This window comes from Colletotrichum siamense (genome assembly GCF_013390195.1).
Source record: "Colletotrichum siamense strain Cg363 chromosome Unknown KSG_Cg363_contig01, whole genome shotgun sequence".
NCBI classification, from domain to species: domain Eukaryota; kingdom Fungi; phylum Ascomycota; class Sordariomycetes; order Glomerellales; family Glomerellaceae; genus Colletotrichum; species Colletotrichum siamense.
Genome location: NW_023501014.1, coordinates 7,722,745 through 7,738,861, shown reverse-complemented (window position 1 = coordinate 7,738,861; position 16,117 = coordinate 7,722,745). Strand labels below are relative to the sequence as shown.

Below are 16,117 nucleotides of genomic sequence, written 5' to 3'. Positions count from 1 at the left end.
GCGTGGGATTTTCTCCGATCTGAATCCTGCAACTCGGGCGGAGAGGGGCGACCTCGGTGTGGATCTCCCGGCATTTGACGGAACACCGGTTCGTGCTTCGGCTTTCGCGAGGTTCCAGATCTTCAATGATTGTGGCGGGAACACCTGACCTATCTGACTTTGCATATACGTGTACAAATCATGGGCCTCTACAACCATCTGCGCCCCCAAACCCATGTTCAAATTCACAACCGATTGAAAGGACAATAAGAACATGATAACCAGGGCATGGATGAGAAGATCGCACCTAACATCGCACAGACAGGATCTCTCAGTGCCGGCTCTTTCAATCCCCACCTAGATGTATCCTGCCTTTGCATGTGAGAATGGGCAAGTCGCAACTCCTCTGCCTTTGATAGTCTCGATGTCTGAAGTCATTTCGTCGATCCCCTTTCCCTTCTGCGGTTCTGGTCCGATCGTCATCAGATCATATCCTTGAGGATAGTATCGGTCTCCCTGCGAGCCAGGTGCTTTGGCGCCCAGTGACCGCAAGAGCAATGCGGCAGGTCCCCACGTGGACCAAAAGGTAGGTTTCATGTACCACGGCTGCAGAACCTTTCGTTGAAAATTGTAGAGCTTGCTCTGAGGGTTGACAGCGTCGTCAACCAGCCTGACGCCGAGGATGTTGGACGAGGGAGAGAAAGGTGTCTAAGGTAGAGCTTTCGTACATTGCGGTAAGCGAGAAGCGCTGCTGAGAGAATGGTGCCAGGAGACTCGAGACTGTCGTGAAGGAAATCGCATTAGTTATTTTGAAACCAGAAGCCGTTGAATCCTTCAACATACTTGAGACTTTGCACCATGATATCGTTCAGGTCAGCAGCCAGTGTCTTTCGCAAAGTGATTCGTACGAAGTCGGGCAGAGCAGACACGGCTGCATCGACGTAGACGCTCACGTAGTGGTTAGTGGCTTCCGAGGGCCGGGCTACTTCATTTTCGTACTGAACGACCCATTCGGTCAATTCGTTGGCAAAATGCAAGCCGTCCCTCCAACCTTCGTTATGCGAGGGCAGCACATCGTATGGAATTTTCATGTCGTCACCCAAGATTTTGTGAAAAACTCCAGCGGCACACTTCTCGGCGTCTGTCAACTTGCGCCATTCGTCCTTGTCGACGACCTCAAAGATGGAAATAAGACTGTCGCCAAGTGTATGAAGTAAGTCGTTGTCTGTGATTTTGTTTGCTCGGCGGTAACGGTCGTGTCTAGGGTATTAATTGCTATTATTAGCAACACCGTGAAAGCTCCCGGACAAGCTCCTTACAGATAATTCATTCTTGCAACTGCGGTAGCATATCGATCTGAATCCCTAGACTTTGACTGTGCCTCCCTAAGAAGTATTTCTGTGTCGACCGCTCGTCTCCCAGCGTTACGCCTGCTGTTCTGGCCTGTCGCTAAGAAGAGCTTAGACATAGTTGGGATAGCACCAGCCTGAAGATGTCGATTCGAAGCGTCAGTTCTCATACTGGCCCTTGGGGAAGTTCTGCCGACAAATCACTTACCTTCAGGAGGGAAATCTGGCGAGCCTTTGCCATGGACCGGGGGAACTCGAGCTCCTGCAACTGATTCATAATGCTTTGAGCCTCCTCGATAGTCATGCTTGACAAGGGCCTTCCCCCAGAAGTGAACGGTGTCTCTATGGCATTTTTTCGTTGATATCTCAAGGTCCGAACTAACAACAGATATCCAATTACGGCGACGGCGGCCGGCAAGGAGATGTTGCTCCAGGCAACTTGCGAGGCGTTACTGAAAGACGTTGAGAAAAGCATGTTCAAGTACTGCTTTGCTCCTGTGAAATGCAGGCTGTGGAAATCATTTTGGTCCTTTTCAATGCACTAAATACTCTGTTGTCTAGGAGCGAAAACATCATATGCAAACTTCGCTTCGCAGAAATTACAACACCCCGTGTAGTTGCGATGTTGAGAAAAGATGTAAAAGGTAATTGAGCCGAGGTCTGGGTGTATTTACCAAGCATTGTACACCATGCTTTTCGGCTCTTTGTGGGTCTGCAGATGATTTCCATGCTCTGCTGGACCTATTTGTTGAGACCTCGGAGTGATTTCAGGCCAACGGAGGCGAAAGGCGGGATGCCACGGCCCCACACACCGGACTACTCCAGCCCCGCAACTCGGATTCATCCCGCTCCCGGACGCCATTCTGATGCCATTTGTGGCGTTTCGGACGCGTCGGAACGGTACTTGAAGGGGCGTGATATCCGCTTACGAGTCTTTGCGACCTCTACCAGAAGGGCATTAGACTCTGGGCCGAGGTCAGGTTGAGATGGACGGCATCCGCAGACGTCTATTTGAATTGATCAGAATATCGGTCCTCGGTATTATTGCTGTGAACGGCGAAGCTCTCCTAGATTTAGATTACTGATTCGATTTCAATGCTTCGTGGTAGAGGCGCAGATGCGGCCTCAAGTTCTGCAAAGGTGAGCAGCCGAGGTTTCCCAAGTACGAACGACATATGAGTCCTGACGTTGCAGACTGCCCAATGTGTTCAATCATCTTCTTCTTGCCTGGCGACAAAGAAGTCTTCCATGTGCAAGCTTTCAGCCAGGTCCATGAGTTCCGTCGGGGATAGAGCGAAGCCGCTTTCCTTGTCGAAGAGATCCCATTGTAGTGATTCAACAGGATCGATATTGTGAGAACCCTCCGCATTTGCTTGTTCGGAGGAATTCTCTTGTGAGGACAAGTGTTCTTCTGGATATTCATTGTTCCCTTGAGATGGTGTACCGAGAAAAGACGACACAAGCTGTTCAAGTCGTTCAAAGTCGCATTTACGCAGCTTTGCCGCAGGACTCCCTCTCTGATTCATGATGTCGAATATGTAATGTGCTTCTGCCAGGTATGATTGATCAGGAACCAGGCCTGATGACAATACTTCGAGTACCTTGAGAAGATATGCGGATGACCAGGCGGCCTCGAGTTGGAATGGTAGAAAGCAGTCTGCAATGTCAGTACACTATACCCGTGGACGTTGAGATTATGATACGACGTAAGAGGGAAAAAACGTACCTAGTAAGTTGTCGTCTCCAAGTGCCTTCGATGGCTTGAGAGTGTTGACCGCGGAGGCTACACAGGTTTGGAGTAAGGAACTGATGGGTCCATCCGGTATGGACTTGTCATTACTCCCAGTTGCTAGCCTCTTTTGAAGTACACACATCACCAAAGGACGAGTTGTGAGGACAACACACTACCGTTCACATTATCAGTTCCAAACGAAGTCAACAAATGAGCAGCAGACTTACATGGTGATACGACAGGACTAAACGGGTCGCGACTTTTGACGTCTTCACATCAGCACCACGAAGTGTTGTGCTCATGTAAGAGCTCAGATTTATCGAAACCATGGCAAGTAGACGCAAAACAGACTGGGTTTCTGTGACAAGGCTTCCATCAAAGTTCCGATCTACCCCATATACCCCTGCAAAATTCTAGTAAGTTTGCTGTGCCAAACCTAGGCAACCTCGATAGATATCTGGGTCTTACCATTTAATATTCTAGCTGTGAGACGAGAAAGCTGGATGTGAAGCTCTAAAGCAGCAGCACCTGCAGTGTTGGCGATTTCCGTAGGAAGTTTGGTTGTGATATCTTCATCTCTGATAGAGCTAGGAGCTCCAACCAAAGTGGAAAATTCTCGATCAATAATGTACGCAGACCAGAAAACGGTGTTGCATCGTTGTGCGTGTCGTGGCTCTACTTGTTGGGGCGGCATATGTCTGTGCATGCCATCGAGGACACAAATTCGCAGAGCTTGGCCTATCTAAGGTATCTAGCTTAGGATCATGCAAAACCACATTCAGGAACCATCTACTTACGAGCTGGAACGACATCAGTCTTAAATCCAACGCTTGAAGATAGAGTGCGCCCAAACATAAGGCTTCGGCAGCCCTCAGAGGCTCTTTCTCCATGGGTATCATAGTCGGGAGGAGTGATAAGGCGCGAGAAGCATAGCCCACGCCAGGTACAGACTTGGATGTCCCTGTTGAATTGAAGGCTTCTCCGAATGCCAACACAAATAGTAGTTGGCTGTACCAGTACCTTGCGTGCTTAGCTTCAGTGGCTGGGCTCTCGTAAAACTGCTTAAGGCGCTGATCAAACTCATCATAATCGATAATCTCGGAGAATGGACCTAGGTGGTATTTGACGGCAGCCAAATTGAACACGACATACTCATATGACGGTAGGCTTTCAATATCAGGTTGCTCATTGAGACCAATTGGATTCCATGTGAGATTCAAAGTTTCGAGGTCCCAAGGACGGAGTGGCGGTTCCGGATCAGGCGTATGACTGCCAATCGCTGCCAGTACGCGTCTGCAAAAGGCCCATGATGATGTTGGACCCATAAACCCTGGCTATGTGTAAGCTTGAAAAGACAAAGGTCGAGGTAAATAGAAGAGAGTACACCAATAGCAGTAACCTACAGTATTTTCCATACGAGTCAAGAGCGAAGCTCTCCCCGTCGTTCACCAGTGGGTTTGTCTCGAATTCATTTGCAGATGGTCGTACAGAGGTGGGACCATTTTCTAATGGTTGTTCATCCCGATATAAAAGTCTCGCATCTTCTATCCAATAACAAAATGTCAGCATGTTGAACCCTTGTGCTAAATAACCGAACAGCGCTTACCCGGATTCGCATGATCATGATCTCTAGCGCTTCCCCCGATATAGCCATAGTTTTGAGTAGGTTGTCCGTCCAACTGACCAGAGCTATCTGTCGACTGGGGTGGAGATAGGACAGAAGCTTGGAAGAGGTCACCGGGACGTCGTACTGACAGCCCTCGTGCTGAGTGCCGAAGACTTTCTCTCGGCCGACCCGTACGAGTCTCTAGGGCTCTCAGATAACTATCATCTTAAGTGAGCTGATCATGTTACACGTGATAGTGCAAGCAGTGTAGATGTGAATCATACCTTTCAGATACTGTGATACGAGTCTCCTCTGGTCTGAAGTAACAACTTTCCTTCTTCTTTTCACATCGCGTACATGGGACCGTGCCCGAGCATCGGACTTTCATATCACGGCAGCGAGCACATCTGCTCGACGCATTAAGCCTTTTTGACACAACATTATTCTCCAGGGTACGACGTACGCTCGGTTGCACCTGCGACTAGATCGCTCGTTGTCTCTAAAAGAGGTTGACATGATGTTAATAACAATCTTCATCAGTCTTTCTTCCCTTCTAAGTTTTCTTCTTCGCAGTTTGCCGCCTGGAGGCGCACCTTATTAACTGCCGTATAACTCTCACGGGGAAATAATCGAGGGCTAGGATAGCTCACAGAGAAACCTCTATAGCCACCTATAGGGGTATATGAAGAGAGCGCGAATCGCCAGGGGGCAGGCATCTCCCTCTTCACGCTACCACAACCCATTACTCCTTCAACATCAAGATGTCGTCACCATACTACGTCGACACCATCCATCGCCGCCTCGAAAGCATATCGAAACAAACTTCAAGACGAACAAGCCATACGACGTTGATCAAATCGAGCGTCTCGCATTATCGAAGCACAGCGCCCTATTAAAGGAACTCGAGGACACGTACACGATCGCCATAGCGTGGTAGTAGTTAATAGGGGCGGTTAGATATATAGGGGGTGGTTAGAGTAAGGGGGACCTCTCATGTATCCTTGGTCATACAAAAATTCACAAAAGAATTCTTCACAAAATGCAATCTTCAATCTTCATCAGTGTTCGGCAACGGTTCCCCGCATCCGACTCACTCTCATACGTCTGTGGTGCACCGAGAATCGGCCCCACATACCGAGACTCGGCTCCACCAACCGATGTTTGGGTCCGACATGTGTGTCAATGACAGTGACCTGATATCCCTTGAATACTTGATCTCCCTTGAATCCTTGATTGTTTGGTTCGAAACACAAAGCTCGTTTGACAAAGAAGATATCTCGTCTAATCATGCGACTTCATTGGTGAACATCTGTGGGAAAATCCCATCTGCTCTGGTTTGCGGTTGTATCAAGTAACTGAAGTGAGCCCTTTCGAGATTGATTCGGATCGAACAACATTGCAACCATATGAACTAAGATTTTCATTGTAGTCGTGAAGACATGTTCTTTCATTTTCTATGCCATGATATTTCACCGATAAGTTAAGCACTTTCCAAGATTTCCATGGGTGTCAATCAAGTCTTTTTGATGTTATTGGTTTCGTCTGCCGCTCTTGCTAGCCAAAATCTAACTTCAAAATCAGGACGCCGCCAACCATGTTGCACTCGCAGCGACTTGAACAGAAGCTGTCTTAGAGGTCCTCAGCATTCTCCTGTAGTTCTCAATCTTGGAAATTCCTACGACCACGAGTTCTTCTACCGTTGCAGGTTCAAGTTGACTCCTCCAAAGACTGATTACCCCGTTCACTTGACGATCGTCAATGGTGACCGACATTACGAGATTTGAATCGTCTCTGAGCTCCCACGAGGCTTTGCCGTACACAACCATCCCCGTTGCTTTCCAGTGTAGACGAGGAAGGTCGCTCCTAGGCTCGAATTGCCCCTCAGTTGCCTTAATGGTGACTTTTCGGTTGTCCTGGGCGAACTGTATTTCAGTCGAGAGAGGCAAGGAATGAAAATCAAACGTGGCCACCTCGCGGTTTCCATCCACTGGTGACGTGACGTCGCATTTGTCTCCCCAGGCCCCGAGTTTGGCCCGCCGTTTGACTTCGTAACGTGGTACTGTATCGCCATTCACGCCCACGATTCGACGATGACCCACAAGAGCGGTGTAATTCAGCTCCAAAACTGGCCGCTCGTTGTTGCGTCGTGGGTCTGGAGTTGCGTCCACGCGGACTATGTATTTCTCAAGCCAAGCTGGGGCCATGTTGGAAGTTGAGGGAGTGATTGAAAAGGAGCCCGTCGTTCAAGTTGATTTTTTTCGAGAAATTGTGAAAGCACAGGGTGGGCGTGTACTTTGCGATGCAGATGAAAGAATTTGGAAGATGTAATTACTGAGAGGCTAACTTCATTGTATATGTTGTCCAAATCGTTGCTGCCTACGACCCATCATCGTATGAGAAAAACGACTGGAAACGTCGGGGAGTGGGCGTTGAGGTGCGAAGACGGACTCGGCAATGTGGGCATACTCTGTTTGGCTTAGTTGGCAAGGTCAAAAAGGCTGAAGGGGTCAGCTCGCCAGCCAGGATATCAAGAGGGCCCCGTCTCAATGGCGATATTTTAATTTGAGGGAGGCTGAATAAACTCATTCGGGCGATAGGTCTCCAGGAGCCCTCACGCCAAGTATCATATCGTGACCAATGAACTACATCTTTCCATCGTAGACTCCACCTCCGTTCGGGCTCCATGACTTCTATCGGGCTCCATTCCTAGCACATCCCGGACCATAGGAGAAGCCCGGGAGCGGAGACTCCGCAACGCTTGGGTAAATGAATGTCCTGGTAGCTTATTTCCAATTAGCTAGGTTCGAACTGGGAGGCAACAAGGGTTCAATACTCTGCCATCCCGTCTCGGTTTAAGAAAGACAAAAGATGCATAATTGTGACTATATAGCCCAAAAGCATAACTCGTCGCTGCGTGCTACCTACAAAAGCCTAAAGATACGCGCCACATATAAGTAGCCAAAAAACACTGACTAACGTCCTACACCTACTTCTCAGCTACCCCTACATTTTAGCTACCCACTTTTAATACCCTTATATTTATATATATTAACTTTAACTAATATTTATATATATTATAATACTATAATAATATAACTTTTACTATTATTAGGGTTTTTAGATTTACTAAACTTATTTATACTACTTTTAAGTTTATTTACTTTAATTTAAACTTTCTAAATAGCTTTAATATTAATAAACTTTAAATTTAAACTTATTTTAACTTTCTTCTATTTCTTAACTCTACTAATATTAACCTCTATTTATAATACTTTAATTTTTTACTAAGCTACTACTAATTAGTATACTTTTTTATTAAAGCTTTTTTAAACCTTTTAAAAAAGTAAATACTATATACTTATTATTATTTAACTTACTAAATAAGTTAAACTAATCCTAAAACTTATCTTTTTTTTTAAAAGTTAACTAAGAAATTACTAATATATTTACTACTTATTTTTTATTTTCCTTATTATTAAAAAGTTCTTTATAAACTTAACTAGTTAATTTAATAGGAGTTAAAATATTCTTAAGTATTAAAGGATTTATAAGAAGTTTAGTTATACTAATAAGCTATAAATTAATCTATTTCTAGCTATTAATAATATTCTTATTTATTAAAGTTATTTTATATACTTTATTATAATATATAATAAAATTTCTCTTATTTATAACTATATTAATATCTTATTTAGTTAGTAATCTAAGCTCTTTTTATATATTATTTTAAGAAATTTAAAAACTAACTAATTAAATAGCTAAAAAATATATAATATATATACTAATAAGAATAATAAATATATCTTATTCTTAAAGTATATATATATAAAAGTAGTAGTTTTATAGTTTTTATAACTATCTAAAATTAATAATTTAATTTCTAAGAGATCTTCTAGCTAAATTAAAAAAATAAAGACCTCTATTAACTACTTAATAGCTATAAAGTCTAAAGTTTATTTATTTTCTATAGTTATAAACTTCTAAGATTTATATAGTATTAGATCTAAAAAAAATATTACTACTAAATATTCTTACTTTTATATATAATAAATAGAAGTAATACTTTATTAATTATAGAGATATATTTAATTAGAGATATCTAAGTATATAATTTAAGCTATTTCTTATAAATAGAATAAGTTTTTAATAATCTAAAAATAAGCTTATTTAATCCTCTATTTTCTAAGATATTAATCTTATTTATATTATATTAATTAGAAATCTTAATAGCTATAATTTTAAGTATAATAAAATATTTAAACTATTATTTAATTATATTAATTAAAGTTCTATTAATATACTAAGAATTAATTATTTTATTTTTTTAAACTTTTATAAATAAATTTTTCTTAATAAAAAACTATATTTAATTTTTTTTAAAAAGCTAAAAATCTCTATAAATTTATAAAATATATTTAGTAAAATCCTTAAATTATTAATAAGTTAGAAATAAGCTTAAAGTAGCTTAAATCTAAACCTATTTAGCTAAGTAGTTTTTCTAAATTAGAGAAAACTTTTATAAATTAGAAAAAATAATATTTCTTATTTAAATACTATAAATTTAAAATTAAAGTATTATTTTAAAAATATTATATTATAATAAAACTTTTTATAAACTAATACTAACTATAATAGTTTTAAATACTTAAGAAATTTTATTTTCTATATATTAATATATTTAGTAATTATTATACTTTATAGAAAGAATAATAATAATTAAGTAAAGATTAGTAAAGTTATTTAAATTTAAAAATAGTAGTAAGTATTTTTAATAAGGTATTTTAGGGTAGCTGAAATGTGGGGGTAGCTGAGAAGTAGGTGTGGGACGTTATATTCATCTATATTATCTAAGAAGAAATCCAGGGAAGATTAGATCCGCAGGGTCTATGTGAAAGCTCATGCGACCAACCAGATTAGCAGACCCCCTGATCCGGGGAATGCAAGCTGGGAAGTCCTTGACCGGGCTAACCTCTTCTGAAAGAATGCTCCCCTCAAATTGTGTGGAAATAATGGACCGATGAACAAGCTTTGACCGACCAGCGCCAAGTCTTCCTTGAGCTAGAAGCACAGCAAGTCTTGCGCCAGTACCAGACCCGCAGGGAGATCTATCAATCTGCCCATCGGCAAAAACGGTCACATTTCTCTGCTTCACTCCATCGGCATCATCTTCAACGTCGGCGTTTTCGTTGTAGAAGATGACCCCGTACAATTCGTACACCCCGTGGTTGGCTCTTTGACCGATTGCGGATTTGATCTCACGCCCAAGTTTGATGAAGTCGTTGCATTGATTCGGTTCAACATCAAGGTGAAGTTGAGCTGCATCCAAGGTCGCGTATACAGCTCCAGAGAACGCAAGATCGACGGTAATGGGTTTTCCCTGAGAAGGAATGTCGACGGGCAGGTTTTTGGCAAACTGATAGCTCAGGACATTGACGAAGTCAGCATGAACGGGTTTGCCCTGCTGAATAGCAACACTGGCGGTGACCCGCCCCGAAGGAACATCTATGACAACTTGTACTGAGCCATCTTCTTCGGTAGCCTTGACAATACCATTGGCAATGGCCCAAAAGCCCAATGCAATGGTTCCATGGCCACAAGCAGTGGAGAAGCCATCCTTGTGCCAGAACAAGACACCGAAATGAGCGCCACTGTCGTTCGGCGGCGTTATAAAACCGCCGTACATATCTGCATGGCCACGTGGCTCATGACAGAGAGATTGACGCAATGTATTTAGCGGATGTTCGGGATCTTTCATGATGGAAAACCGCTTCTCGGCGACGGTGCGATCTTCGGGCAGGTAGCCGGACGGGAGCTTATCGACAATGCGAAAGGGTTCCCCGGCTGTATGCCAATCTTCCGTACTGATCCAGAAAGACGTCATTCTTGTGGTATCCGTAGGCATTGCGGGCGGTGTTTTCAAACTACCGTGGTTAAGAGAATAAAGAACACCTGGTTGGTGACGCAGCAATGTAACCAAACTAAGCGTCAAGCAGTGACATTTGAGCCTTGGTTGAAAAGCAAGTTGTTATTGTTAGATGATCTTTTCGAGTTGGCTCTCTAACCTCCTTTTGAATTGAATGCGGGGGAGCGCGGAGTGGATGTAGGCCGGCCCGACGAAGCCGACATGCGGAGCTGGGTCCTCCAGGCTTCAGCGACAAACTCAAGTGTGGCATAAGTAATCTTCCATGATGACTATGATGACTTGAGCGACCATACTAAACCGGTATTCCTCACTTGTTCTCCGGACCGGAGTCTATCGAGGTAAACCGTGTTGCAGCCCTCGAACTCCAAAGACTGCAATGACAACGCCGAAGTCATTCGCTCTTCGCCTGGAACTCCCTGACACGGGCGCGGGCAGAAATTGAAGAGCAAGAACCGCGCTTCGGTATGATTGGACGTTGTCTATAATCTTTTCAGGTTCCAAAGACCGGTGAGCACCGTCCCAATCTGCCGCCGGCCGTCCCATATAGGGTAGATTCCCACCATGAGTAAGGTCCACCACAACCAGATAAGAGACACTACGACCCATGCTATGAAGAACTTCAAAAGTAGACACAGTCAGTGGAAATTCATACCCAGTGAAACACTTCGTCTCTCACAAGTACCCAATACGCACCTCTTTACCGAAAATGTATTTCGCGGCGTACATTGGCAAGGGCCACAACACCCAGTGACCAAGAAATGTAATAATCGCCCACCACAAGGCATATCTAGCCCATCGTTTATGAACCCTGCTGTCAGAGATCGGAATGCTCGTGCTTTCTGGAGATTTTCTCTGCTGAGTCGTGATATCCTGTATGGGGCTGTCTTCGGAGTTAATGGCCAGCGTCTCTTCCTTGAAGTCATCCCAGTCGTAGCTGTCTGGCTTGATGAGTGAAATACATATGCTGTACACCATCGGGCTGAAAAGCGATGCTACCGTGCCGTACATGCAAGCGAGCGTGCCTCCGGTTGATGAGATTGACACCTCTCCGGAAAAGGCATAGGCGGAACCAAGCCAGACCCCAAGACCTGTGGCCATGCCTAGGAAGGCCGAAGTAACTATAGCTACTGTACTTTGTTTGCGCCAAGTGATTGTGAATATCATTGGAATTACACCAGGACATGTGAGCACGCCTGTAGAATCCAAGTCAGGACTTCAACTTGAAGACTGTATATCACGGGTTGAAACACTTACCAAGCATGTACAGAGTCCAACCCATATCAACCCCAATGTAGTGAAACATTGCAGTGAACCCGGCAGATACCACGCCAAACAGAACAACTCCGAGGTGACCCCAGCGAATTACCTCCTTGTTTCCTGCTTTTTTGTTGAAGTATACTCGGTAAATGTCGAAGGTTAAGATGGAGGATACAGCAAGGATTTGGGCGGAGAGTGTGGATGTCACAGCCATGAAAGTCATCAAGAGTACAGCAACTGCGCCACCTTTACCTGCCACAGCGACGGCCACATATGGCAAAGCTAGTCCGTTCGTAACCTCAGAGGTCGTCATAGGCTGGGAGATGATCAGCCCCGGACGGCCTTGTCATTGCTTCAATATTGAAGACTTACTCTTGGATACGTTGGGAAGACGGGCAAGGCTTCGAGTCCCAGTGACGCCATTCCAACAACAGTTCCCAAACACCACGGTATGCTGAAATAAGATATCCCCCCAAGAACATAACCGGGAACTACGGCTTTTGGAGAAGCTGCGAAAGCCTTCAGGAAGTATCCTGTGTCCATCTGCCACTTACTGTTAGCATACATCTTGAGGGCAATCGTATTACACTCACAATAACAGCTCCAAAATTAGAAACCAGGAGGATTATGGCGAAAAAGATACCCTGTTGCGAAGTCAGTGTGAGAAGAGAGCCTCTGTAGTTTCCTTCCACAAAATGCTGCTCTTCAGCTGCAACGACCATGTCATACAGCCTCCCAATGGACCCGATAGCTTCGCATGTGATGACTTTAGCTGTGAGCCAGCAACATAAGATGAGAATGATGAAAGTATGGATGTAATCGGTGAGAAATCTAAAATATTCAGCAATCAAAGCCCGGGATTACAATTACCAACCTGATGGACTCACGTGGCTTTGATACCACCCACAAGGGTGTAAAGGACAACTCCAAGAGGCAGTAGAAATGTTGACGCCATGATGTGAATTCCCGTGCTTTCTTTTGTTAGATCATACCGGAATGTATGAGAAATCATATCGTGTTATGCAAGGTACGTACGTACAGAAACGATATAGCAGCAGAAGCGCCAAGTATCATGTTGATGGTGTTGAGAAGGTTGTTCACGATGGCGAGGAAAGTAAAACTCAGGTGCGCAACGGTACCTATACACACAATCAGTAACTCAACTGGTAACAAGAAAAATGTTTTCAGGAAATCAGGTACCGTATCGAATACGAATAACCTCCAGAACTGTGTGTGCCTCTGGGATTCGACTCTTGCAAACAACTCCAAGATAGCCGAAGAACACGATCACCGTCGAACAACCTCCACCGTACCAAAAGGCACCGCTTATGCCATAGCTATAAGTTACAAGCACACAACTCAAAAGGGCTGTGCTCCAGAGCCATGACTATAAGTCTGTTAGCTCATTCCCAGTTCATTCTATTCTGACTGACTGTTAGGGTTGCAGCGCTGTAGAGGAACTGACCGAAACCACCGCTGATGCGACGAGACCTGTTCTCACACTTCGGTCTGCAACCATGAATCTGCAAAATACTATTAGGTATGTACTTGTCTCACATTCTTGTTATCAAATTACGTTTCAGCCTTGGAGTTGTCTTCGCGTAGAGTCTTTTTCAAGATAGCCGTTACACCCATCATGCCTAGTCGTTTAAGCCTCGTCAGTTTCATTTCGAGAAACACCATTTAAGATATGTTGTGAAAACTTACCAAATGCAAACAAGAGGCCCAAAGCCACAACAACTCCATATCCAACCGATTGGGGAAGTGGGGATGGTATTACAGAATCGTCTACTGCTCGGTGATGGAGGGTCATTTTGGAAATCTAACGGGTAACAAGCTGTAAAAGCCACGAATTAAAGCATGGACGCCTTTCGAAATTTCAGAGTCACGGACAACCGGGAAGTGTCACATTTATCACGGCCAATAACTCGCAGGCAGAATACATTGCTCATACTCGAGTTTGATAACGTGATCGAAGAACAGTCAGGGATTCTCGAAGCTTGAGACTCTTAGATATTAGCACATCGGTGCCATAAAGCTCGTCAGAAGAGCTATCGTCGAGACATGACCCAGACTTTCAACCAGCTTGCGCAAGCCCTTCAAGCATATGAAGCCTCTCTTCCGGCACCGATGCCGGCGGGTCGAGTCAGGGGTTGAGATAAGGGCGAAATCTGGGGATACTGACAGGGATCGCGTCTTGGCTGCCAAAATAGGTTTAGTGTATATCGCACAATCTGCCACCGTCCCGATCTCCCGGTGTTAAGAAGGGCCCCGCCTAACAATTCACTTCCCACGTCTCCACGACCTCCCACGAACATCAGCCGTAAACATCAGACCGGCCGCCAGCCACCCACTGCGTAGGGAGCCAAGCATGTCTTGAAAGCCATGCAAGATGCATTCTTCGCTTCGAACTCGTGCCGCACCTGCCGCCAAAAGCGGGTCAAGTGTGACAGACGCTTGCCCGCGTGCCTGCGCTGCTCCTCCCTGAAGCTCCGATGTGAGGGGTATGGGCGACCAAAAAGGCTGGTGTGGACTCATAGCATGGCTAGCAGGGGCAAGCTTATGGGCAAGACCACTTTCACTCCAGTAGATGGAGGTTTATCAGGGGTGTCTTGGCGGTCGCCGGATGAAGACGAGCTCATGGAGTCAGGTTCGGAGACTGGCCCATCATCTTCGGCTATTCCTTGGTCTCTCTTAGAGCCGGACATGCAAGACCTGTCCCCAGAATGCAGGAAGTACATTCGTTACTGTGAGTTCTTTCCAATCCGTATCCTTGCCCTACCTTCTCACACCATTCAATGCACCAGTCGATCTGGATCTTTCCAGAGAATCTGTGGTCTATGATCGACCATCAACCAACCCTTTCTTGGCTTTGATGCCCTTGATATCGAAAAGCCGAGCCTTCTTACACGCTGTCATTTCAATCTCTGCATTTCACTGCACCCATCGAATGGTCATCAGCCACGGGCAAATGCCGTCCGGGAGCCTTTTATCGCATAAGTCTGAGCATCCCGGGTCATGGTATCTCTGGCAGGATCATAGTTGGCAAATGGGTCAACCCAGCTTTCGAGAATCACTACAGACGGCATTGTTGCACAAACAAAACGCCTTGCATTGGCTTAAACAGGAGGTTCAGGATGATCCCACAAGGAACAGTGACGCAGTCGTAGCAGCAGTTATTCTCTTCGTTTGCATGGATGTTGTGGAATTCGGAAGCCATGGCTGGAATCACCATCTCCGGGGTGCTCAAGAGATGGTACAGAGCCGGAGATTATCTGACATTAGCGAGGATAACGAAGCCGCGCCGTGGTTGAGATATTTTGACACGGCATGCACGACGTATGTTCTTCCTCCTTAATCCTCTTGTCTTGTCGGTTACTGATTAGCGAGGCAGCTTTGGGATCTTGGGGGCTACTCTTGCACCGGCCTTGAGCCCCCCCACCAATCAATTTCCCATACTGGATCCGCTCTTTCTCCAGAACCTTCGGAATTCCGAAAACCAAACGTGGGTCGGTTGTCCTGCAGAGCTGCTCTACGTCTTATCTGGTATCAATTCCATGCGCTCGCTGCATCATATGAACGTGGAAAGACGACAAGCCTTATCAGATCTAGTCCAAGCCTTGCTCAATTTCTCGCCATTGGCGTGGGCTCAAGATTTTCCAGATATCCAGTTCCACGAGTCCCGCTCTCATCTTGCCCATGCTTACAAAGCGGGGGTTGAGGTATACGCATCACACATCATCGGCGCGCCTCCTGGCCAACATTACTTATCGTACCCCCACGTGGTCGAAATAATGAGGCCTGCGATGCTCCACCTCCTTGCTGTTCCTGCCGAAGATTTCCATATCAAGAGCTTGGTGTGGCCGGCCTTCATCCTCGGCGCAGAGGCACAAGATATCGAGCTCCAAACAATGGCACGCACAGTGTTTCAACGTATTTGGGTGTCTTCATGTTGTTACAATGTCAAGAATGCTGCTGAAATTCTCGAGAGAATCTGGGCTCGAGAAGCGGGGGATGAATCTAGCAGCTCTTGGCTGAAATATGTCTGGCAATTGGAGGAGACCTGGCTATTCGTCTAGACTCAAGACTTATAATACCAACGCCTTATCGTTCGACTTTAATGATACTCATTGTGTTATTTCCTGATATGTCTGCATCTTTACCTTCTATAGACAAAATTTTGTCAAAGAAATTTGTTTATCTTGCAGCACACTTGTCTATGTAAGGAAGTGCGGGTCACACATGTAAAAGCCGGGATGGAGGGTCTTCGC

The 16,117-nt window shown here is 45.0% G+C and overlaps 4 protein-coding genes across 4 annotated transcripts; 1 reads left to right on the top strand and 3 right to left on the bottom strand.

The window, feature by feature from the left end:
• Window positions 1-336: 336 nt before the first annotated feature.
• mpaB-2 (Mycophenolic acid synthesis protein B) lies at window positions 337-1,632 on the bottom strand (the record flags this gene model as incomplete). Its single annotated transcript, XM_036633800.1, has 5 exons — window positions 337-687; window positions 708-759; window positions 823-1,239; window positions 1,299-1,465; window positions 1,537-1,632. The coding sequence occupies 5 exons, from the start codon at window positions 1,630-1,632 to the stop codon at window positions 337-339; spliced, it is 1,083 nt and encodes a 360-aa protein (XP_036501701.1).
• Window positions 1,633-2,536: 904 nt separating this feature from the next.
• CGCS363_v001950 (uncharacterized protein) lies at window positions 2,537-3,389 on the bottom strand (the record flags this gene model as incomplete). The annotated part of the gene is made up of 3 exons (XM_036633799.1): window positions 2,537-2,985; window positions 3,055-3,232; window positions 3,288-3,389. The coding sequence occupies 3 exons, from the start codon at window positions 3,387-3,389 to the stop codon at window positions 2,537-2,539; spliced, it is 729 nt and encodes a 242-aa protein (XP_036501702.1).
• A 7,872-nt stretch (window positions 3,390-11,261) lies between these two features.
• On the bottom strand, window positions 11,262-13,659 carry dur3-1-2 (putative urea active transporter 1; the record flags this gene model as incomplete). Its single annotated transcript, XM_036633798.1, has 10 exons — window positions 11,262-11,782; window positions 11,844-12,162; window positions 12,219-12,389; window positions 12,440-12,677; window positions 12,734-12,817; window positions 12,886-12,985; window positions 13,047-13,233; window positions 13,280-13,355; window positions 13,423-13,486; window positions 13,554-13,659. 10 exons carry the CDS (start codon window positions 13,657-13,659, stop codon window positions 11,262-11,264), a joined length of 1,866 nt encoding a protein of 621 aa, XP_036502739.1.
• Window positions 13,660-14,387: 728 nt separating this feature from the next.
• Window positions 14,388-15,925, top strand: acr-2-3 (Acriflavine sensitivity control protein acr-2; the record flags this gene model as incomplete). The annotated part of the gene is made up of 4 exons (XM_036633797.1): window positions 14,388-14,595; window positions 14,654-14,682; window positions 14,974-15,185; window positions 15,241-15,925. 4 exons carry the CDS (start codon window positions 14,388-14,390, stop codon window positions 15,923-15,925), a joined length of 1,134 nt encoding a protein of 377 aa, XP_036502738.1.
• Window positions 15,926-16,117: the final 192 nt, after the last annotated feature.